At 41.8% G+C, this 25365-nt stretch overlaps 1 protein-coding gene across 1 annotated transcript in view; it reads left to right on the plus strand.

Moving 5' to 3' along the window:
- LOC115139040 (IgGFc-binding protein-like) overlaps positions 1-25365 on the plus strand; it is a 116834-nt gene that overhangs the window by 14600 nt on the left and 76869 nt on the right. Inside the window, 49 exon segments of the mRNA XM_065025316.1 lie at positions 151-299; positions 569-697; positions 809-947; positions 1242-1383; positions 1812-2011; positions 2137-2275; positions 2474-2557; positions 2748-2938; positions 3322-3451; positions 5233-5477; positions 5815-5963; positions 6230-6358; positions 6476-6614; positions 6909-7050; positions 7479-7678; positions 7804-7942; positions 8141-8224; positions 8416-8606; positions 8991-9120; positions 10883-11127; positions 11466-11614; positions 11884-12012; positions 12120-12258; positions 12553-12694; positions 13123-13322; positions 13448-13586; positions 13785-13868; positions 14060-14250; positions 14635-14764; positions 16550-16794; positions 17131-17279; positions 17547-17675; positions 17787-17925; positions 18219-18360; positions 18789-18988; positions 19114-19252; positions 19451-19534; positions 19726-19916; positions 20301-20430; positions 22191-22435; positions 22773-22833; positions 22836-22920; positions 23189-23317; positions 23429-23567; positions 23861-24002; positions 24431-24630; positions 24756-24809; positions 24812-24893; positions 25092-25175. Coding sequence (XP_064881388.1) covers positions 151-299; positions 569-697; positions 809-947; positions 1242-1383; positions 1812-2011; positions 2137-2275; positions 2474-2557; positions 2748-2938; positions 3322-3451; positions 5233-5477; positions 5815-5963; positions 6230-6358; positions 6476-6614; positions 6909-7050; positions 7479-7678; positions 7804-7942; positions 8141-8224; positions 8416-8606; positions 8991-9120; positions 10883-11127; positions 11466-11614; positions 11884-12012; positions 12120-12258; positions 12553-12694; positions 13123-13322; positions 13448-13586; positions 13785-13868; positions 14060-14250; positions 14635-14764; positions 16550-16794; positions 17131-17279; positions 17547-17675; positions 17787-17925; positions 18219-18360; positions 18789-18988; positions 19114-19252; positions 19451-19534; positions 19726-19916; positions 20301-20430; positions 22191-22435; positions 22773-22833; positions 22836-22920; positions 23189-23317; positions 23429-23567; positions 23861-24002; positions 24431-24630; positions 24756-24809; positions 24812-24893; positions 25092-25175 — 7168 coding nt within the window.

The following is a 25365-nucleotide window of genomic DNA, read 5'->3' on the forward strand; positions in this document are numbered from 1 at the left end:
AATATTTCTTGCCACCGAAGGGAAATTCCTGAGCAGCATTAAATGCATCAAATTCATAAAAAACACAGAACAGCTTATAAAGAGGAAGCTAAAAAACATAAGAAATGAAGTGCCCCTCACTAACACGTCTGTGTCCTCTTCTCCTCCTAGTTGGATGGTATCAATGTGAACATCCCACTGACCCCAGCTACAGGCGTGTCTGTTTTGAAGTCTGGTAAACACTACACTGTAGCCATGGACTTTGGTGTGACCGTACGATATGACGGAAACCACTATATGGACATCAAGGTCATCAAGGAGTGAGTCAAAACTGCTTCATACACACACTGAAGAGAGCACACACACACACACATACAGAGAGAGAGAGACCATAAATGGGGTCTATGCAGCTTGGTTTCTTTCTACGGTTTTGGTGACCCCGACATGATATACCATTAAAATAAGCACAACGTAAAATAAAAACCAAGTATAAAGTTCTCACATTGTAATATTTTTATTTTATAATTTTGTCATTAATATTCTAGAAAAAATGCTTGACTCATCGGACTATTTGCTCCTCTGTATTTAGCTATAAGGACAAGCTGTGTGGACTGTGTGGAGACTACAACGGAAACTCCAACGATGACTTCAGGAAACCCGACGGTTCTCTGACCACCAACCCCAATGACTTTGGACACAGCTGGGTCACAGATCCCAAGTGAGTCATACCACCAGTTACACACACACACACACACACACACACACACACACACACACACACACACACACACACACACACATGACTGATTCACCCTGTCTCTGACTCCAGTTGTAACAAGAAGCCCAACACCACCATCCCAGGCTGTACTGATGATGAACTGGACAGGTATGAGAGCTCTGGCTACTGCGGCATGCTACTGGACAAGAACGGACCGTTCGCTGTCTGTCACCCTAAGGTCAACCCCAATGTGAGTAACTACCGTAATGTGTGGTATATAGTGTCTTACCTAATGTGAGATGTTACTGTAATGTACGGTATATAGGGTCATATCATATTTTGTCTTCAAGATTCAACAAACGTTTGTTTAACGTGTGAAATCTCACAACCAAGAAAAACATTTTTAAATATATAGACATTTTTAGTGCAGAGATTTTTAAATACGCTTAATTCAATTCAAACAACTTTGTCACTTAAGTAACCAAACCTCCAAGCTTTGTGTGCAAGTCGAAGACACGCATATGTTTATGTGTGTCTATTTCAGAGTTTCTTCAAGGACTGTCTGTTTGACCTGTGCGAGCTGGATGGTGCTCAACCCATCCTGTGTGAGTCCATCGAGTCGTACGTCAACGACTGTCAGGACCGAGGAGTCACCATCGGAACCTGGAGGAACAGCACCTTCTGCCGTGAGTACAGATCAGTGTTGGGGTCAATTCCATTTCATTCCAGTCATTTCAGAAAGTAAACCAAATTCTCATTCCAAGTGTCCCTCACTGAAAAGCATTAAAGAGAATTGGAATTGGTATTTTAAAGTACTTCCTGAATTGACTGGAATTGAAATGAAATGGACCCCAACCCTGCTACAGATACATGTTATACATAATAATAACAAGGAAGAGACGGATATTGATGATGAAGATGGAAATTGCAGTGATTAATATAATAATAATTATTCATTCACTCACCAAAGACCCTGCTGTTATTAGCACATCAAAGACCAAACAATACACTCTAACAGTACTGTTCCGTATAATCAACAACGTCATTATTAAGAGACAGTCATGTTTTAAATAGACCTATCTCCTAATGTCTCCTCTTCCCTCCTTCTCTCCAGCTCTGACATGCCCCCCCAACAGTCAGTACGTGCCCTGTGCCGCCCCTTGCCAGCCCAGCTGTGCCTCCAGACCCTCCACAGGGTGTGATGCTCCCTGTTCAGAGGGCTGTGTGTGTGACCCTGGTTACGTCCTCAGCGCCGGGAAGTGTGTCAAAGAGAACTCCTGTGGCTGCAAAGGCACCAACGGACAGTACTACGAGGTGAGTGTGTTGTGTGTCGGCTGATGGACTTTGTGTGTGTGACGTGTATGTAACCAACCTGCAACCAACCAATGATGAACTATTGTCTCTCCCTCCATCTCTCCTCCTTCCCTCCCTCCCTCCAGCCTGGTGAGGAGTGGTACCTGGAGGACTGTAAGCTGAAATGTTATTGTAACGCTCCCTTCGTCACCTGCAATCCCTCTGATTGCCCTCCAATGCACGAGTGTAAGGTCCAGGGAGGAGAGCTGGACTGCTACCCTACAAGTAAGTTCCCTGAAATAAACAGTCCGTACAAACACCCACACACACTCAGAATGGTGTTTTGACATCTGACCTCTTGGATGGTAGGGGAGGTGACCAGGCTGTGACCATATGAGTTGACCAGACAGCACAAACAGATCTGAGACTTGGCTATAATGTCTTTCTCTCTTATGTCTCATGCTGTCTCCCTCTGTCCCTCAGCCCCAACTACAGTCAAACCAACTACTCCCATACCAACTACACCTAAACCAACTACTCCCAAACCTACTACCACAAAACCACCAGGTGAAATTAACAGACAATCATCTGTTCTCATTCTTACGATCAGAATCAGAAACCGCTTTCTGTATTTGCACAAATCAATTAATTGGTAACCCAATAATTCCTGATATTAACCCCTTGTCTCCCTTCCGCCCCACCCTCTTACCCTCTCTTCTTTGCCTCCCCCATCCTCCCTCCCTCTCTCCCCCAATAGTGATGTGCCCTCCCAATGCTGAGTATATAGAGTGTGGCCCTGCCTGCATCCCCAGCTGTAAGGAACCCTCCACCAACTGCACTGGCTCCTGTATCAGCGCGTGTTTCTGTAAGCCAGGCTTTGTGTTCAAAGGCAGACGCTGTGTCCCCATAGAAACATGTGGCTGTCTGGAGGGAGGTGACTACTATGAGGTACGAGACCATCTGGGATTGTTAGTCTGTGGTTAAGAATGTACTGTGTGATTGAATATGACACAATATAATGTGATATACAATTTTGTGAATGATTTACAATACGGCATACCAATCGATATATGATACACAATATATACGATGTGATACACAATATGATACAATATTATACGATACAGTACTTTACTGTCCAGAATGTCCACTCACATGGATATTGATAGTGCTCCTCTCAGCACATCACAAATATACTTAGAAAATTACCAGCAACACAAGGAACACACGCAAATGTTCACAGAATGCACAAATAAATGACCAAATATATATATATATATTGTCAAAACAACATGTTAACAATTCCTCTCTACCTGTCTCTGTCCTTTTAGCCAGGAGAGATCATCTTTGGGGACGGCTGCTCCAAGCTGTGTCGTTGTGCTGGAAACTACATCTTGGACTGTGTGGACAACTCCTGCTCTCCCACGGAGGAGTGTCGCAACGGAGCCTGCTATCCTAAAGGTACTGTTAGCTGAGTTATAATACATTGTTAGGCAAAGTTATCATAACTTGTATTAGCTCAGTTGTCACAACTTGAATTAGCTGAGTTTTTATTTGACCTTTATTTAACTTGGCAAGTCAGTTAAAACTTCTTCAGGATTGGTGGGTTGAGCTAACGTAGGCTAATGCGATTAGCATGAGGTTGTAAGTAACAAGAACATTTCCCAGGACATAGACATATCTGACATTGGCAGAAAGCTTAAATTCTTGTTAATCTAACTGCACTGTCCAATTGACAGAAGCTATTACAGTGAAAGAATACCATGCTATTGTTTGAGTAGAGTGCACAGTTTTGAACATGAAAAGTTTTTCATCAACAAATTAGGCACATTTGGGCAGTCTTGATACAACATTTTGAACAGAAATGCAATGATTCATTGGATCAGTCTGTAACTTTGCACATACACTGCTGCCACCTAGTGGCCAAAATCTAAAATGAAGCTGGGCTGGAATAATACATTATGGCCTTTCTCTTGCATTTCAAACACGATGGTACAAAAAATACAAAAACGGTGGGTTTTTCTTTGTATTATATTTTACCTGATCTAATGTGTTATATCCTTCTACATTCCTTTCACATTTCCACAAACTTCAAAGTGTTTCCTTTCAAATGGTACCAAGAATATGCATATCCTTGTATCAGGTCCTGAGCTACAGGCAGTTAGATGTGGGTATGTCATTTTAGGCGAAAATTGAAAAAAGGGGTCCAACACTTAAGAGGTTTTTAAGAACAATTTCTTATTGGCAGTGATGGCGGGTTAACTGCCTTGTTCACGGACAGAACGACAGACTTTTACCTTGTCAGCTCGGGATTCAATTGAGCAACCTTTCAGTTATTGGCCCAAAGATCTAACCACTAGGCTACCTGCCGCCCAAGTTATCATAACTTGTATTAGCTCAGTTATCATAGCTGGTATTAGCTAAGTTATGAGATCTTGTATTAGCTCAGTTATCATAACTTGTATTAGCTCAGTTATCATAACTTGTATTAGCTAAGTTATGAGATCTTGTATTAGCTCAGTTGTCATAACTTGTATTAGCTCAGTTATCATAACTTGTATTAGCTCAGTTATCATAACTTGTATTAGCTCAGTTATCATAACTTGTATTAGCTAAGTTATCATAACTTGTATTAGCTCAGTTATCATAACTTGTATTAGCTCAGTTATGAGATCTTGTATTAGCTCAGTTGTCATAACTTGTATTAGCTCAGTTATCATAACTTGTATTAGCTCAGTTATCATAACTTGTATTAGCTAAGTTATGAGATCTTGTATTAGCTCAGTTGTCATAACTTGTATTAGCTCAGTTATCATAACTTGTGTTAGCTCAGTTATCATCACTTGTTTTAGCTAAGTTATGAGATCTTGTATTAGCTCAGTTGTCATAACTTGTATTAGCTCAGTTGTCATAACTTGTATTAGCTCAGTTATCATAACTTGTATAAAGATGAAAGTCTTATCAAATCTATTATATTGGTAAGGAGTTCCATCGTGAAACCCAGGGGAACATCCAACCTACAGTAAAGTGGATCGTTCCTAGAGTTTGATTCCTAGCTATGCAAACAGACAGCCTTATATACAGTATACATGTATTATGTTCAGCTTGGAAAACACTATTTACATTTTGTCAGGCATCATTTGGTGAAAATAATAACCCAACTATGTGAACACTGAGTCAGTATTATTTCCACCAGCCAATTACTAATCTCACTCCCAACTTTATAATCACTATTCCCCCAGACACCTCTACCTGTATCGCGTCTGGTGACCCTCACTACACCACCTTCGACAAGAAGAAGTACAACTTCATGGGGAACTGCAGCTACTTGATGTCAGAGCCCTGTAACCACACGTCAGTGCCTCACTACGAGGTGCATGCTGACAACGAGAACCGCTTCAACAAACCAACCATCTCCTACCTGAAGGCTGTGCATGTGTACGTGCGTGGGGTGAAGATCTCCGTCTTGAAGGGAGGCACCGTGCAGGTGAGAGAGAGAGGGATTGATGGAGGGATAGGGTTGGGGTAGAGAGAAAAAGAGATGAGGAAGACGTTTGAAAATGTTTAAATACGTAACAATAGAATGAAATAGTGATAAAATGCAGAGCCCTGCATGTACACATTCAATATGAAGTAACATACACTGTCAAGAACAGTTTGTCATTGTATTCAATAAATATTTCTTGCCACCGAAGGGAAATTCCTGAGCAGCATTAAATGCATCAAATTCATAAAAACACAGAACAGCTTATAAAGAGGAAGCTAAAAAACATAAGAAATGAAGTGCCCCTCACTAACACGTCTGTGTCCTCTTCTCCTCCTAGTTGGATGGTATCAATGTGAACATCCCACTGACCCCAGCTACAGGCGTGTCTGTTTTGAAGTCTGGTAAACACTACACTGTAGCCATGGACTTTGGTGTGACCGTACGATATGACGGAAACCACTATATGGACATCAAGGTCATCAAGGAGTGAGTCAAAACTGCTTCATACACACACTGAAGAGAACACACACACACACACATACAGAGAGAGAGACCATAAATGGGGTCTATGCAGCTTGGTTTCTTTCTACGGTTTTGGTGACCCCGACATGATATACCATTAAAATAAGCACAACGTAAAATAAAAACCAAGTAGAAAGTTCTCACATTGTAATATTTTAATTTTATAATTTTGTCATTAATATTCTAGAAAAATGCTTGACTCATCGGACTATTTGCTCCTCTGTATTTAGCTATAAGGACAAGCTGTGTGGACTGTGTGGAGACTACAACGGAAACTCCAACGATGACTTCAGGAAACCCGACGGTTCTCTGACCACCAACCCCAATGACTTTGGACACAGCTGGGTCACAGATCCCAAGTGAGTCATACCACCAGTTACACACACACACACACACACACACACACACACACACACACACACACACACACACACACACACACACACATGACTGATTCACCCTGTCTCTGACTCCAGTTGTAACAAGAAGCCCAACACCACCATCCCAGGCTGTACTGATGATGAACTGGACAGGTATGAGAGCTCTGGCTACTGCGGCATGCTACTGGACAAGAACGGACCGTTCGCTGTCTGTCACCCTAAGGTCAACCCCAATGTGAGTAACTACCGTAATGTGTGGTATATAGTGTCTTACCTAATGTGAGATGTTACTGTAATGTACGGTATATAGGGTCATATCATATTTTGTCTTCAAGATTCAACAAACGTTTGTTTAACGTGTGAAATCTCACAACCAAGAAAAACATTTTTAAATATATAGACATTTTTAGTGCAGAGATTTTTAAATACGCTTAATTCAATTCAAACAACTTTGTCACTTAAGTAACCAAACCTCCAAGCTTTGTGTGCAAGTCGAAGACACGCATATGTTTATGTGTGTCTATTTCAGAGTTTCTTCAAGGACTGTCTGTTTGACCTGTGCGAGCTGGATGGTGCTCAACCCATCCTGTGTGAGTCCATCGAGTCGTACGTCAACGACTGTCAGGACCGAGGAGTCACCATCGGAACCTGGAGGAACAGCACCTTCTGCCGTGAGTACAGATCAGTGTTGGGGTCAATTCCATTTCATTCCAGTCATTTCAGAAAGTAAACCAAATTCTCATTCCAAGTGTCCCTCACTGAAAAGCATTAAAGAGAATTGGAATTGGTATTTTAAAGTACTTCCTGAATTGACTGGAATTGAAATGAAATGGACCCCAACCCTGCTACAGATACATGTTATACATAATAATAACAAGGAAGAGACGGATATTGATGATGAAGATGGAAATTGCAGTGATTAATATAATAATAATTATTCATTCACTCACCAAAGACCCTGCTGTTATTAGCACATCAAAGACCAAACAATACACTCTAACAGTACTGTTCCGTATAATCAACAACGTCATTATTAAGAGACAGTCATGTTTTAAATAGACCTATCTCCTAATGTCTCCTCTTCCCTCCTTCTCTCCAGCTCTGACATGCCCCCCCAACAGTCAGTACGTGCCCTGTGCCGCCCCTTGCCAGCCCAGCTGTGCCTCCAGACCCTCCACAGGGTGTGATGCTCCCTGTTCAGAGGGCTGTGTGTGTGACCCTGGTTACGTCCTCAGCGCCGGGAAGTGTGTCAAAGAGAACTCCTGTGGCTGCAAAGGCACCAACGGACAGTACTACGAGGTGAGTGTGTTGTGTGTCGGCTGATGGACTTTGTGTGTGTGACGTGTATGTAACCAACCTGCAACCAACCAATGATGAACTATTGTCTCTCCCTCCATCTCTCCTCCTTCCCTCCCTCCCTCCAGCCTGGTGAGGAGTGGTACCTGGAGGACTGTAAGCTGAAATGTTATTGTAACGCTCCCTTCGTCACCTGCAATCCCTCTGATTGCCCTCCAATGCACGAGTGTAAGGTCCAGGGAGGAGAGCTGGACTGCTACCCTACAAGTAAGTTCCCTGAAATAAACAGTCCGTACAAACACCCACACACACTCAGAATGGTGTTTTGACATCTGACCTCTTGGATGGTAGGGGAGGTGACCAGGCTGTGACCATATGAGTTGACCAGACAGCACAAACAGATCTGAGACTTGGCTATAATGTCTTTCTCTCTTATGTCTCATGCTGTCTCCCTCTGTCCCTCAGCCCCAACTACAGTCAAACCAACTACTCCCATACCAACTACACCTAAACCAACTACTCCCAAACCTACTACCACAAAACCACCAGGTGAAATTAACAGACAATCATCTGTTCTCATTCTTACGATCAGAATCAGAAACCGCTTTCTGTATTTGCACAAATCAATTAATTGGTAACCCAATAATTCCTGATATTAACCCCTTGTCTCCCTTCCGCCCCACCCTCTTACCCTCTCTTCTTTGCCTCCCCCATCCTCCTCTCCCTCTCTCCCCCAATAGTGACGTGCCCTCCCAATGCTGAGTATATAGAGTGTGGCCCTGCCTGCATCCCCAGCTGTAAGGAACCCTCCACCAACTGCACTGGCTCCTGTATCAGCGCGTGTTTCTGTAAGCCAGGCTTTGTGTTCAAAGGCAGACGCTGTGTCCCCATAGAAACATGTGGCTGTCTGGAGGGAGGTGACTACTATGAGGTACGAGACCATCTGGGATTGTTAGTCTGTGGTTAAGAATGTACTGTGTGATTGAATATGACACAATATAATGTGATATACAATTTTGTGAATGATTTACAATACGGCATACCAATCGATATATGATACACAATATATACGATGTGATACACAATATGATACAATATTATACGATACAGTACTTTTACTGTCCAGAATGTCCACTCACATGGATATTGATAGTGCTCCTCTCAGCACATCACAAATATACTTAGAAAATTACCAGCAACACAAGGAACACACGCAAATGTTCACAGAATGCACAAATAAATGACCAAATATATATATATATATTGTCAAAACAACATGTTAACAATTCCTCTCTACCTGTCTCTGTCCTTTTAGCCAGGAGAGATCATCTTTGGGGACGGCTGCTCCAAGCTGTGTCGTTGTGCTGGAAACTACATCTTGGACTGTGTGGACAACTCCTGCTCTCCCACGGAGGAGTGTCGCAACGGAGCCTGCTATCCTAAAGGTACTGTTAGCTGAGTTATAATACATTGTTAGGCAAAGTTATCATAACTTGTATTAGCTCAGTTGTCACAACTTGAATTAGCTGAGTTTTTATTTGACCTTTATTTAACTTGGCAAGTCAGTTAAAACTTCTTCAGGATTGGTGGGTTGAGCTAACGTAGGCTAATGCGATTAGCATGAGGTTGTAAGTAACAAGAACATTTCCCAGGACATAGACATATCTGACATTGGCAGAAAGCTTAAATTCTTGTTAATCTAACTGCACTGTCCAATTGACAGAAGCTATTACAGTGAAAGAATACCATGCTATTGTTTGAGTAGAGTGCACAGTTTTGAACATGAAAAGTTTTTCATCAACAAATTAGGCACATTTGGGCAGTCTTGATACAACATTTTGAACAGAAATGCAATGATTCATTGGATCAGTCTGTAACTTTGCACATACACTGCTGCCACCTAGTGGCCAAAATCTAAAATGAAGCTGGGCTGGAATAATACATTATGGCCTTTCTCTTGCATTTCAAACACGATGGTACAAAAAAATACAAAAAAACGGTGGGTTTTTCTTTGTATTATATTTTACCTGATCTAATGTGTTATATCCTTCTACATTCCTTTCACATTTCCACAAACTTCAAAGTGTTTCCTTTCAAATGGTACCAAGAATATGCATATCCTTGTATCAGGTCCTGAGCTACAGGCAGTTAGATGTGGGTATGTCATTTTAGGCGAAAATTGAAAAAAAGGGGTCCAACACTTAAGAGGTTTTTAAGAACAATTTCTTATTGGCAGTGATGGCGGGTTAACTGCCTTGTTCACGGACAGAACGACAGACTTTTACCTTGTCAGCTCGGGGATTCAATTGAGCAACCTTTCAGTTATTGGCCCAAAGATCTAACCACTAGGCTACCTGCCGCCCAAGTTATCATAACTTGTATTAGCTCAGTTATCATAGCTGGTATTAGCTAAGTTATGAGATCTTGTATTAGCTCAGTTATCATAACTTGTATTAGCTCAGTTATCATAACTTGTATTAGCTAAGTTATGAGATCTTGTATTAGCTCAGTTGTCATAACTTGTATTAGCTCAGTTATCATAACTTGTATTAGCTCAGTTATCATAACTTGTATTAGCTCAGTTATCATAACTTGTATTAGCTAAGTTATCATAACTTGTATTAGCTCAGTTATCATAACTTGTATTAGCTAAGTTATGAGATCTTGTATTAGCTCAGTTGTCATAACTTGTATTAGCTCAGTTATCATAACTTGTATTAGCTCAGTTATCATAACTTGTATTAGCTCAGTTATGAGATCTTGTATTAGCTCAGTTATCATAACTTGTGTTAGCTCAGTTATCATCACTTGTTTTAGCTAAGTTATGAGATCTTGTATTAGCTCAGTTGTCATAACTTGTATTAGCTCAGTTGTCATAACTTGTATTAGCTCAGTTATCATAACTTGTATAAAGATGAAAGTCTTATCAAATCTATTATATTGGTAAGGAGTTCCATCGTGAAACCCAGGGGAACATCCAACCTACAGTAAAGTGGATCGTTCCTAGAGTTTGATTCCTAGCTATGCAAACAGACAGCCTTATATACAGTATACATGTATTATGTTCAGCTTGGAAAACACTATTTACATTTTGTCAGGCATCATTTGGTGAAAATAATAACCCAACTATGTGAACACTGAGTCAGTATTATTTCCACCAGCCAATTACTAATCTCACTCCCAACTTTATAATCACTATTCCCCCAGACACCTCTACCTGTATCGCGTCTGGTGACCCTCACTACACCACCTTCGACAAGAAGAAGTACAACTTCATGGGGAACTGCAGCTACTTGATGTCAGAGCCCTGTAACCACACGTCAGTGCCTCACTACGAGGTGCATGCTGACAACGAGAACCGCTTCAACAAACCAACCATCTCCTACCTGAAGGCTGTGCATGTGTACGTGCGTGGGGTGAAGATCTCCATCTTGAAGGGAGGCACCGTGCAGGTGAGAGAGAGAGGGATTGATGGAGGGATAGGGTTGGGGTAGAGAGAAAAAGAGATGAGGAAGACGTTTGAAAATGTTTAAATACGTAACAATAGAATGAAATAGTGATAAAATGCAGAGCCCTGCATGTACACATTCAATATGAAGTAACATACACTGTCAAGAACAGTTTGTCATTGTATTCAATAAATATTTCTTGCCACCGAAGGGAAATTCCTGAGCAGCATTAAATGCATCAAATTCATACAAAACACAGAACAGCTTATAAAGAGGAAGCTAAAAAACATAAGAAATGAAGTGCCCCTCACTAACACGTCTGTGTCCTCTTCTCCTCCTAGTTGGATGGTATCAATGTGAACATCCCACTGACCCCAGCTACAGGCGTGTCTGTTTTGAAGTCTGGTAAACACTACACTGTAGCCATGGACTTTGGTGTGACCGTACGATATGACGGAAACCACTATATGGACATCAAGGTCATCAAGGAGTGAGTCAAAACTGCTTCATACACACACTGAAGAGAACACACACACACACACATACAGAGAGAGAGAGACCATAAATGGGGTCTATGCAGCTTGGTTTCTTTCTACGGTTTTGGTGACCCCGACATGATATACCATTAAAATAAGCACAACGTAAAATAAAAACCAAGTAGAAAGTTCTCACATTGTAATATTTTTATTTTATAATTTTGTCATTAATATTCTAGAAAAAATGCTTGACTCATCGGACTATTTGCTCCTCTGTATTTAGCTATAAGGACAAGCTGTGTGGACTGTGTGGAGACTACAACGGAAACTCCAACGATGACTTCAGGAAACCCGACGGTTCTCTGACCACCAACCCCAATGACTTTGGACACAGCTGGGTCACAGATCCCAAGTGAGTCATACCACCAGTTACACACACACACACACACACACACACACACACACACACACACACACACACACACACACATGACTGATTCACCCTGTCTCTGACTCCAGTTGTAACAAGAAGCCCAACACCACCATCCCAGGCTGTACTGATGATGAACTGGACAGGTATGAGAGCTCTGGCTACTGCGGCATGCTACTGGACAAGAACGGACCGTTCGCTGTCTGTCACCCTAAGGTCAACCCCAATGTGAGTAACTACCGTAATGTGTGGTATATAGTGTCTTACCTAATGTGAGATGTTACTGTAATGTACGGTATATAGGGTCATATCATATTTTGTCTTCAAGATTCAACAAACGTTTGTTTAACGTGTGAAATCTCACAACCAAGAAAAACATTTTTAAATATATAGACATTTTTAGTGCAGAGATTTTTAAATACGCTTAATTCAATTCAAACAACTTTGTCACTTAAGTAACCAAACCTCCAAGCTTTGTGTGCAAGTCAAAGACACGCATATGTTTATGTGTGTCTATTTCAGAGTTTCTTCAAGGACTGTCTGTTTGACCTGTGCGAGCTGGATGGTGCTCAACCCATCCTGTGTGAGTCCATCGAGTCGTACGTCAACGACTGTCAGGACCGAGGAGTCACCATCGGAACCTGGAGGAACAGCACCTTCTGCCGTGAGTACAGATCAGTGTTGGGGTCAATTCCATTTCATTCCAGTCATTTCAGAAAGTAAACCAAATTCTCATTCCAAGTGTCCCTCACTGAAAAGCATTAAAGAGAATTGGAATTGGTATTTTAAAGTACTTCCTGAATTGACTGGAATTGAAATGAAATGGACCCCAACCCTGCTACAGATACATGTTATACATAATAATAACAAGGAAGAGACGGATATTGATGATGAAGATGGAAATTGCAGTGATTAATATAATAATAATTATTCATTCACTCACCAAAGACCCTGCTGTTATTAGCACATCAAAGACCAAACAATACACTCTAACAGTACTGTTCCGTATAATCAACAACGTCATTATTAAGAGACAGTCATGTTTTAAATAGACCTATCTCCTAATGTCTCCTCTTCCCTCCTTCTCTCCAGCTCTGACATGCCCCCCCAACAGTCAGTACGTGCCCTGTGCCGCCCCTTGCCAGCCCAGCTGTGCCTCCAGACCCTCCACAGGGTGTGATGCTCCCTGTTCAGAGGGCTGTGTGTGTGACCCTGGTTACGTCCTCAGCGCCGGGAAGTGTGTCAAAGAGAACTCCTGTGGCTGCAAAGGCACCAACGGACAGTACTACGAGGTGAGTGTGTTGTGTGTCGGCTGATGGACTTTGTGTGTGTGACGTGTATGTAACCAACCTGCAACCAACCAATGATGAACTATTGTCTCTCCCTCCATCTCTCCTCCTTCCCTCCCTCCCTCCAGCCTGGTGAGGAGTGGTACCTGGAGGACTGTAAGCTGAAATGTTATTGTAACGCTCCCTTCGTCACCTGCAATCCCTCTGATTGCCCTCCAATGCACGAGTGTAAGGTCCAGGGAGGAGAGCTGGACTGCTACCCTACAAGTAAGTTCCCTGAAATAAACAGTCCGTACAAACACCCACACACACTCAGAATGGTGTTTTGACATCTGACCTCTTGGATGGTAGGGGAGGTGACCAGGCTGTGACCATATGAGTTGACCAGACAGCACAAACAGATCTGAGACTTGGCTATAATGTCTTTCTCTCTTATGTCTCATGCTGTCTCCCTCTGTCCCTCAGCCCCAACTACAGTCAAACCAACTACTCCCATACCAACTACACCTAAACCAACTACTCCCAAACCTACTACCACAAAACCACCAGGTGAAATTAACAGACAATCATCTGTTCTCATTCTTACGATCAGAATCAGAAACCGCTTTCTGTATTTGCACAAATCAATTAATTGGTAACCCAATAATTCCTGATATTAACCCCTTGTCTCCCTTCCGCCCCACCCTCTTACCCTCTCTTCTTTGCCTCCCCCATCCTCCTCTCCCTCTCTCCCCCAATAGTGACGTGCCCTCCCAATGCTGAGTATATAGAGTGTGGCCCTGCCTGCATCCCCAGCTGTAAGGAACCCTCCACCAACTGCACTGGCTCCTGTATCAGCGCGTGTTTCTGTAAGCCAGGCTTTGTGTTCAAAGGCAGACGCTGTGTCCCCATAGAAACATGTGGCTGTCTGGAGGGAGGTGACTACTATGAGGTACGAGACCATCTGGGATTGTTAGTCTGTGGTTAAGAATGTACTGTGTGATTGAATATGACACAATATAATGTGATATACAATTTTGTGAATGATTTACAATACGGCATACCAATCGATATATGATACACAATATATACGATGTGATACACAATATGATACAATATTATACGATACAGTACTTTTACTGTCCAGAATGTCCACTCACATGGATATTGATAGTGCTCCTCTCAGCACATCACAAATATACTTAGAAAATTACCAGCAACACAAGGAACACACGCAAATGTTCACAGAATGCACAAATAAATGACCAAATATATATATATATATTGTCAAAACAACATGTTAACAATTCCTCTCTACCTGTCTCTGTCCTTTTAGCCAGGAGAGATCATCTTTGGGGACGGCTGCTCCAAGCTGTGTCGTTGTGCTGGAAACTACATCTTGGACTGTGTGGACAACTCCTGCTCTCCCACGGAGGAGTGTCGCAACGGAGCCTGCTATCCTAAAGGTACTGTTAGCTGAGTTATAATACATTGTTAGGCAAAGTTATCATAACTTGTATTAGCTCAGTTGTCACAACTTGAATTAGCTGAGTTTTTATTTGACCTTTATTTAACTTGGCAAGTCAGTTAAAACTTCTTCAGGATTGGTGGGTTGAGCTAACGTAGGCTAATGCGATTAGCATGAGGTTGTAAGTAACAAGAACATTTCCCAGGACATAGACATATCTGACATTGGCAGAAAGCTTAAATTCTTGTTAATCTAACTGCACTGTCCAATTGACAGAAGCTATTACAGTGAAAGAATACCATGCTATTGTTTGAGTAGAGTGCACAGTTTTGAACATGAAAAGTTTTTCATCAACAAATTAGGCACATTTGGGCAGTCTTGATACAACATTTTGAACAGAAATGCAATGATTCATTGGATCAGTCTGTAACTTTGCACATACACTGCTGCCACCTAGTGGCCAAAATCTAAAATGAAGCTGGGCTGGAATAATACATTATGGCCTTTCTCTTGCATTTCAAACACGATGGTACAAAAAATACAAAAAAAACGGTGGGTTTTTCTTTGTATTATATTTTACCTGATCTAATGTGTTATATCCTTCTACATTCCTTTCACATTTCCACAAACTTCAAAGTGTTTCCTTTCAAATGGTACCAAGAATATGCATATCCTTGTATCAGGTCCTGAGCTACAGGCAGTTAGATGTGGGTATGTCATTTTAGGCGAAAATTGAAAAAAGGGGTCCAACACTTAAGAGGTTTTTAAGAACAATTTCTTATTGGCAGTGATGGCGGGTTAACTGCCTTGTTCACGGACAGAACGACAGACTTTTACCTTGTCAGCTCGGGGATTCAATTGAGCAACCTTTCAGTTATTGGCCCAAAGATCTAACCACTAGGCTACCTGCCGCCCAAGTTATCATAACTTGTATTAGCTCAGTTATCATAGCTGGTATTAGCTAAGTTATGAGATCTTGTATTAGCTCAGTTATCATAACTTGTATTAGCTCAGTTATCATAACTTGTATTAGCTAAGTTATGAGATCTTGTATTAGCTCAGTTGTCATAACTTGTATTAGCTCAGTTATCATAACTTGTATTAGCTCAGTTATCATAACTTGTATTAGCTCAGTTATCATAACTTGTATTAGCTAAGTTATCATAACTTGTATTAGCTCAGTTATCATAACTTGTATTAGCTAAGTTATGAGATCTTGTATTAGCTCAGTTGTCATAACTTGTATTAGCTCAGTTATCATAACTTGTATTAGCTCAGTTATCATAACTTGTATTAGCTCAGTTATGAGATCTTGTATTAGCTCAGTTGTCATAACTTGTATTAGCTCAGTTATCATAACTTGTGTTAGCTCAGTTATCATCACTTGTTTTAGCTAAGTTATGAGATCTTGTATTAGCTCAGTTGTCATAACTTGTATTAGCTCAGTTGTCATAACTTGTATTAGCTCAGTTATCATAACTTGTATAAAGATGAAAGTCTTATCAAATCTATTATATTGGTAAGGAGTTCCATCGTGAAACCCAGGGGAACATCCAACCTACAGTAAAGTGGATCGTTCCTAGAGTTTGATTCCTAGCTATGCAAACAGACAGCCTTATATACAGTATACATGTATTATGTTCAGCTTGGAAAACACTATTTACATTTTGTCAGGCATCATTTGGTGAAAATAATAACCCAACTATGTGAACACTGAGTCAGTATTATTTCCACCAGCCAATTACTAATCTCACTCCCAACTTTATAATCACTATTCCCCCAGACACCTCTACCTGTATCGCGTCTGGTGACCCTCACTACACCACCTTCGACAAGAAGAAGTACAACTTCATGGGGAACTGCAGCTACTTGATGTCAGAGCCCTGTAACCACACGTCAGTGCCTCACTACGAGGTGCATGCTGACAACGAGAACCGCTTCAACAAACCAACCATCTCCTACCTGAAGGCTGTGCATGTGTACGTGCGTGGGGTGAAGATCTCCATCTTGAAGGGAGGCACCGTGCAGGTGAGAGAGAGGGATTGATGGAGGGATAGGGTTGGGGTAGAGAGAAAAAGAGATGAGGAAGACGTTTGAAAATGTTTAAATACGTAACAATAGAATGAAATAGTAATAAAATGCAGAGCCCTGCATGTACACATTCAATATGAAGTAACATACACTGTCAAGAACAGTTTGTCATTGTATTCAATAAATATTTCTTGCCACCGAAGGGAAATTCCTGAGCAGCATTAAATGCATCAAATTCATACAAAACACAGAACAGCTTATAAAGAGGAAGCTAAAAAACATAAGAAATGAAGTGCCCCTCACTAACACGTCTGTGTCCTCTTCTCCTCCTAGTTGGATGGTATCAATGTGAACATCCCACTGACCCCAGCTACAGGCGTGTCTGTTTTGAAGTCTGGTAAACACTACACTGTAGCCATGGACTTTGGTGTGACCGTACGATATGACGGAAACCACTATATGGACATCAAGGTCATCAAGGAGTGAGTCAAAACTGCTTCATACACACACTGAAGAGAACACACACACACACACATACAGAGAGAGAGACCATAAATGGGGTCTATGCAGCTTGGTTTCTTTCTACGGTTTTGGTGACCCCGACATGATATACCATTAAAATAAGCACAACGTAAAATAAAAACCAAGTAGAAAGTTCTCACATTGTAATATTTTTATTTTATAATTTTGTCATTAATATTCTAGAAAAAATGCTTGACTCATCGGACTATTTGCTCCTCTGTATTTAGCTATAAGGACAAGCTGTGTGGACTGTGTGGAGACTACAACGGAAACTCCAACGATGACTTCAGGAAACCCGACGGTTTTCTGACCACCAACCCCAATGACTTTGGACACAGCTGGGTCACAGATCCCAAGTGAGTCATACCACCAGTTACACACACACACACACACACACACACACACACACACACACACACACACACACACACACACACATGACTGATTCACCCTGTCTCTGACTCCAGTTGTAACAAGAAGCCCAACACCACCATCCCAGGCTGTACTGATGATGAACTGGACAGGTATGAGAGCTCTGGCTACTGCGGCATGCTACTGGACAAGAACGGACCGTTCGCTGTCTGTCACCCTAAGGTCAACCCCAATGTGAGTAACTACCGTAATGTGTGGTATATAGTGTCTTACCTAATGTGAGATGTTACTGTAATGTACGGTATATAGGGTCATATCATATTTTGTCTTCAAGATTCAACAAACGTTTGTTTAACGTGTGAAATCTCACAACCAAGAAAACATTTTTAAATATATAGACATTTTTAGTGCAGAGATTTTTAAATACGCTTAATTCAATTCAAACAACTTTGTCACTTAAGTAACCAAACCTCCAAGCTTTGTGTGCAAGTCAAAGACACGCATATGTTTATGTGTGTCTATTTCAGAGTTTCTTCAAGGACTGTCTGTTTGACCTGTGCGAGCTGGATGGTGCTCAACCCATCCTGTGTGAGTCCATCGAGTCGTACGTCAACGACTGTCAGGACCGAGGAGTCACCATCGGAACCTGGAGGAACAGCACCTTCTGCCGTGAGTACAGATCAGTGTTGGGGTCAATTCCATTTCATTCCAGTCATTTCAGAAAGTAAACCAAATTCTCATTCCAAGTGTCCCTCACTGAAAAGCATTAAAGAGAATTGGAATTGGTATTTTAAAGTACTTCCTGAATTGACTGGAATTGAAATGAAATGGACCCCAACCCTGCTACAGATACATGTTATACATAATAATAACAAGGAAGAGACGGATATTGATGATGAAGATGGAAATTGCAGTGATTAATATAATAATAATTATTCATTCACTCACCAAAGACCCTGCTGTTATTAGCACATCAAAGACCAAACAATACACTCTAACAGTACTGTTCCGTATAATCAACAACGTCATTATTAAGAGACAGTCATGTTTTAAATAGACCTATCTCCTAATGTCTCCTCTTCCCTCCTTCTCTCCAGCTCTGACATGCCCCCCCAACAGTCAGTACGTGCCCTGTGCCGCCCCTTGCCAGCCCAGCTGTGCCTCCAGACCCTCCACAGGGTGTGATGCTCCCTGTTCAGAGGGCTGTGTGTGTGACCCTGGTTACGTCCTCAGCGCCGGGAAGTGTGTCAAAGAGAACTCCTGTGGCTGCAAAGGCACCAACGGACAGTACTACGAGGTGAGTGTGTTGTGTGTCGGCTGATGGACTTTGTGTGTGTGACGTGTATGTAACCAACCTGCAACCAACCAATGATGAACTATTGTCTCTCCCTCCATCTCTCCTCCTTCCCTCCCTCCCTCCAGCCTGGTGAGGAGTGGTACCTGGAGGACTGTAAGCTGAAATGTTATTGTAACGCTCCCTTCGTCACCTGCAATCCCTCTGATTGCCCTCCAATGCACGAGTGTAAGGTCCAGGGAGGAGAGCTGGACTGCTACCCTACAAGTAAGTTCCCTGAAATAAACAGTCCGTACAAACACCCACACACACTCAGAATGGTGTTTTGACATCTGACCTCTTGGATGGTAGGGGAGGTGACCAGGCTGTGACCATATGAGTTGACCAGACAGCACAAACAGATCTGAGACTTGGCTATAATGTCTTTCTCTCTTATGTCTCATGCTGTCTCCCTCTGTCCCTCAGCCCCAACTACAGTCAAACCAACTACTCCCATACCAACTACACCTAAACCAACTACTCCCAAACCTACTACCACAAAACCACCAGGTGAAATTAACAGACAATCATCTGTTCTCATTCTTACGATCAGAATCAGAAACCGCTTTCTGTATTTGCACAAATCAATTAATTGGTAACCCAATAATTCCTGATATTAACCCCTTGTCTCCCTTCCGCCCCACCCTCTTACCCTCTCTTCTTTGCCTCCCCCATCCTCCTCTCCCTCTCTCCCCCAATAGTGACGTGCCCTCCCAATGCTGAGTATATAGAGTGTGGCCCTGCCTGCATCCCCAGCTGTAAGGAACCCTCCACCAACTGCACTGGCTCCTGTATCAGCGCGTGTTTCTGTAAGCCAGGCTTTGTGTTCAAAGGCAGACGCTGTGTCCCCATAGAAACATGTGGCTGTCTGGAGGGAGGTGACTACTATGAGGTACGAGACCATCTGGGATTGGTAGTCTGTGGTTAAGAATGTACTGTGTGATTGAATATGACACAATATAATGTGATATACAATTTTGTGAATGATTTACAATACGGCATACCAATCGATATATGATACACAATATATACGATGTGATACACAATATGATACAATATTATACGATACAGTACTTTTACTGTCCAGAATGTCCACTCACATGGATATTGATAGTGCTCCTCTCAGCACATCACAAATATACTTAGAAAATTACCAGCAACACAAGGAACACACGCAAATGTTCACAGAATGCACAAATAAATGACCAAATATATATATATATATTGTCAAAACAACATGTTAACAATTCCTCTCTACCTGTCTCTGTCCTTTTAGCCAGGAGAGATCATCTTTGGGGACGGCTGCTCCAAGCTGTGTCGTTGTGCTGGAAACTACATCTTGGACTGTGTGGACAACTCCTGCTCTCCCACGGAGGAGTGTCGCAACGGAGCCTGCTATCCTAAAGGTACTGTTAGCTGAGTTATAATACATTGTTAGGCAAAGTTATCATAACTTGTATTAGCTCAGTTGTCACAACTTGAATTAGCTGAGTTTTTATTTGACCTTTATTTAACTTGGCAAGTCAGTTAAAACTTCTTCAGGATTGGTGGGTTGAGCTAACGTAGGCTAATGCGATTAGCATGAGGTTGTAAGTAACAAGAACATTTCCCAGGACATAGACATATCTGACATTGGCAGAAAGCTTAAATTCTTGTTAATCTAACTGCACTGTCCAATTGACAGAAGCTATTACAGTGAAAGAATACCATGCTATTGTTTGAGTAGAGTGCACAGTTTTGAACATGAAAAGTTTTTCATCAACAAATTAGGCACATTTGGGCAGTCTTGATACAACATTTTGAACAGAAATGCAATGATTCATTGGATCAGTCTGTAACTTTGCACATACACTGCTGCCACCTAGTGGCCAAAATCTAAAATGAAGCTGGGCTGGAATAATACATTATGGCCTTTCTCTTGCATTTCAAACACGATGGTACAAAAAAATACAAAAAAACGGTGGGTTTTTCTTTGTATTATATTTTACCTGATCTAATGTGTTATATCCTTCTACATTCCTTTCACATTTCCACAAACTTCAAAGTGTTTCCTTTCAAATGGTACCAAGAATATGCATATCCTTGTATCAGGTCCTGAGCTACAGGCAGTTAGATGTGGGTATGTCATTTTAGGCGAAAATTGAAAAAAGGGGTCCAACACTTAAGAGGTTTTTAAGAACAATTTCTTATTGGCAGTGATGGCGGGTTAACTGCCTTGTTCACGGACAGAACGACAGACTTTTACCTTGTCAGCTCGGGGATTCAATTGAGCAACCTTTCAGTTATTGGCCCAAAGATCTAACCACTAGGCTACCTGCCGCCCAAGTTATCATAACTTGTATTAGCTCAGTTATCATAGCTGGTATTAGCTAAGTTATGAGATCTTGTATTAGCTCAGTTATCATAACTTGTATTAGCTCAGTTATCATAACTTGTATTAGCTAAGTTATGAGATCTTGTATTAGCTCAGTTGTCATAACTTGTATTAGCTCAGTTATCATAACTTGTATTAGCTCAGTTATCATAACTTGTATTAGCTCAGTTATCATAACTTGTATTAGCTAAGTTATCATAACTTGTATTAGCTCAGTTATCATAACTTGTATTAGCTAAGTTATGAGATCTTGTATTAGCTCAGTTGTCATAACTTGTATTAGCTCAGTTATCATAACTTGTATTAGCTCAGTTATGAGATCTTGTATTAGCTCAGTTGTCATAACTTGTATTAGCTCAGTTATCATAACTTGTGTTAGCTCAGTTATCATCACTTTTTTAGCTAAGTTATGAGATCTTGTATTAGCTCAGTTGTCATAACTTGTATTAGCTCAGTTGTCATAACTTGTATTAGCTCAGTTATCATAACTTGTATAAAGATGAAAGTCTTATCAAATCTATTATATTGGTAAGGAGTTCCATCGTGAAACCCAGGGGAACATCCAACCTACAGTAAAGTGGATCGTTCCTAGAGTTTGATTCCTAGCTATGCAAACAGACAGCCTTATATACAGTATACATGTATTATGTTCAGCTTGGAAAACACTATTTACATTTTGTCAGGCATCATTTGGTGAAAATAATAACCCAACTATGTGAACACTGAGTCAGTATTATTTCCACCAGCCAATTACTAATCTCACTCCCAACTTTATAATCACTATTCCCCCAGACACCTCTACCTGTATCGCGTCTGGTGACCCTCACTACACCACCTTCGACAAGAAGAAGTACAACTTCATGGGGAACTGCAGCTACTTGATGTCAGAGCCCTGTAACCACACGTCAGTGCCTCACTACGAGGTGCATGCTGACAACGAGAACCGCTTCAACAAACCAACCATCTCCTACCTGAAGGCTGTGCATGTGTACGTGCGTGGGGTGAAGATCTCCGTCTTGAAGGGAGGCACCGTGCAGGTGAGAGAGAGAGGGATTGATGGAGGGATAGGGTTGGGGTAGAGAGAAAAAGAGATGAGGAAGACGTTTGAAAATGTTTAAATACGTAACAATAGAATGAAATAGTGATAAAATGCAGAGCCCTGCATGTACACATTCAATATGAAGTAACATACACTGTCAAGAACAGTTTGTCATTGTATTCAATAAATATTTCTTGCCACCGAAGGGAAATTCCTGAGCAGCATTAAATGCATCAAATTCATACAAAACACAGAACAGCTTATAAAGAGGAAGCTAAAAACATAAGAAATGAAGTGCCCCTCACTAACACGTCTGTGTCCTCTTCTCCTCCTAGTTGGATGGTATCAATGTGAACATCCCACTGACCCCAGCTACAGGCGTGTCTGTTTTGAAGTCTGTAAACACTACACTGTAGCCATGGACTTTGGTGTGACCGTACGATATGACGGAAACCACTATATGGACATCAAGGTCATCAAGGAGTGAGTCAAAACTGCTTCATACACACACTGAAGAGAACACACACACACACACATACAGAGAGAGAGAGACCATAAATGGGGTCTATGCAGCTTGGTTTCTTTCTACGGTTTTGGTGACCCCGACATGATATACCATTAAAATAAGCACAACGTCAAATAAAAACCAAGTAGAAAGTTCTCACATTGTAATATTTTTATTTTATAATTTTGTCATTAATATTCTAGAAAAATGCTTGACTCATCGGACTATTTGCTCCTCTGTATTTAGCTATAAGGACAAGCTGTGTGGACTGTGTGGAGACTACAACGGAAACTCCAACGATGACTTCAGGAAACCCGACGGTTCTCTGACCACCAACCCCAATGACTTTGGACACAGCTGGGTCACAGATCCCAAGTGAGTCATACCACCAGTTACACACACACACACACACACACACACACACACACACACACACACACACACACACACACACACATGACTGATTCACCCTGTCTCTGACTCCAGTTGTAACAAGAAGCCCAACACCACCATCCCAGGCTGTACTGATGATGAACTGGACAGGTATGAGAGCTCTGGCTACTGCGGCATGCTACTGGACAAGAACGGACCGTTCGCTGTCTGTCACCCTAAGGTCAACCCCAATGTGAGTAACTACCGTAATGTGTGGTATATAGTGTCTTACCTAATGTGAGATGTTACTGTAATGTACGGTATATAGGGTCATATCATATTTTGTCTTCAAGATTCAACAAACGTTTGTTTAACGTGTGAAATCTCACAACCAAGAAAACATTTTTAAATATATAGACATTTTTAGTGCAGAGATTTTTAAATACGCTTAATTCAATTCAAACAACTTTGTCACTTAAGTAACCAAACCTCCAAGCTTTGTGTGCAAGTCGAAGACACGCATATGTTTATGTGTGTCTATTTCAGAGTTTCTTCAAGGACTGTCTGTTTGACCTGTGCGAGCTGGATGGTGCTCAACCCATCCTGTGTGAGTCCATCGAGTCGTACGTCAACGACTGTCAGGACCGAGGAGTCACCATCGGAACCTGGAGGAACAGCACCTTCTGCCGTGAGTACAGATCAGTGTTGGGGTCAATTCCATTTCATTCCAGTCATTTCAGAAAGTAAACCAAATTCTCATTCCAAGTGTCCCTCACTGAAAAGCATTAAAGAGAATTGGAATTGGTATTTTAAAGTACTTCCTGAATTGACTGGAATTGAAATGAAATGGACCCCAACCCTGCTACAGATACATGTTATACATAATAATAACAAGGAAGAGACGGATATTGATGATGAAGATGGAAATTGCAGTGATTAATATAATAATAATTATTCATTCACTCACCAAAGACCCTGCTGTTATTAGCACATCAAAGACCAAACAATACACTCTAACAGTACTGTTCCGTATAATCAACAACGTCATTATTAAGAGACAGTCATGTTTTAAATAGACCTATCTCCTAATGTCTCCTCTTCCCTCCTTCTCTCCAGCTCTGACATGCCCCCCCAACAGTCAGTACGTGCCCTGTGCCGCCCCTTGCCAGCCCAGCTGTGCCTCCAGACCCTCCACAGGGTGTGATGCTCCCTGTTCAGAGGGCTGTGTGTGTGACCCTGGTTACGTCCTCAGCGCCGGGAAGTGTGTCAAAGAGAACTCCTGTGGCTGCAAAGGCACCAACGGACAGTACTACGAGGTGAGTGTGTTGTGTGTCGGCTGATGGACTTTGTGTGTGTGACGTGTATGTAACCAACCTGCAACCAACCAATGATGAACTATTGTCTCTCCCTCCATCTCTCCTCCTTCCCTCCCTCCCTCCAGCCTGGTGAGGAGTGGTACCTGGAGGACTGTAAGCTGAAATGTTATTGTAACGCTCCTTCGTCACCTGCAATCCCTCTGATTGCCCTCCAATGCACGAGTGTAAGGTCCAGGGAGGAGAGCTGGACTGCTACCCTACAAGTAAGTTCCCTGAAATAAACAGTCCGTACAAACACCCACACACACTCAGAATGGTGTTTTGACATCTGACCTCTTGGATGGTAGGGGAGGTGACCAGGCTGTGACCATATGAGTTGACCAGACAGCACAAACAGATCTGAGACTTGGCTATAATGTCTTTCTCTCTTATGTCTCATGCTGTCTCCCTCTGTCCCTCAGCCCCAACTACAGTCAAACCAACTACTCCCATACCAACTACACCTAAACCAACTACTCCCAAACCTACTACCACAAAACCACCAGGTGAAATTAACAGACAATCATCTGTTCTCATTCTTACGATCAGAATCAGAAACCGCTTTCTGTATTTGCACAAATCAATTAATTGGTAACCCAATAATTCCTGATATTAACCCCTTGTCTCCCTTCCGCCCCCACCCTCTTACCCTCTCTTCTTTGCCTCCCCCATCCTCCTCTCCCTCTCTCCCCCAAT

Source organism: Oncorhynchus nerka, linkage group LG12, assembly GCF_034236695.1.
Source record: "Oncorhynchus nerka isolate Pitt River linkage group LG12, Oner_Uvic_2.0, whole genome shotgun sequence".
NCBI classification, from domain to species: Eukaryota; Metazoa; Chordata; class Actinopteri; order Salmoniformes; family Salmonidae; genus Oncorhynchus; species Oncorhynchus nerka.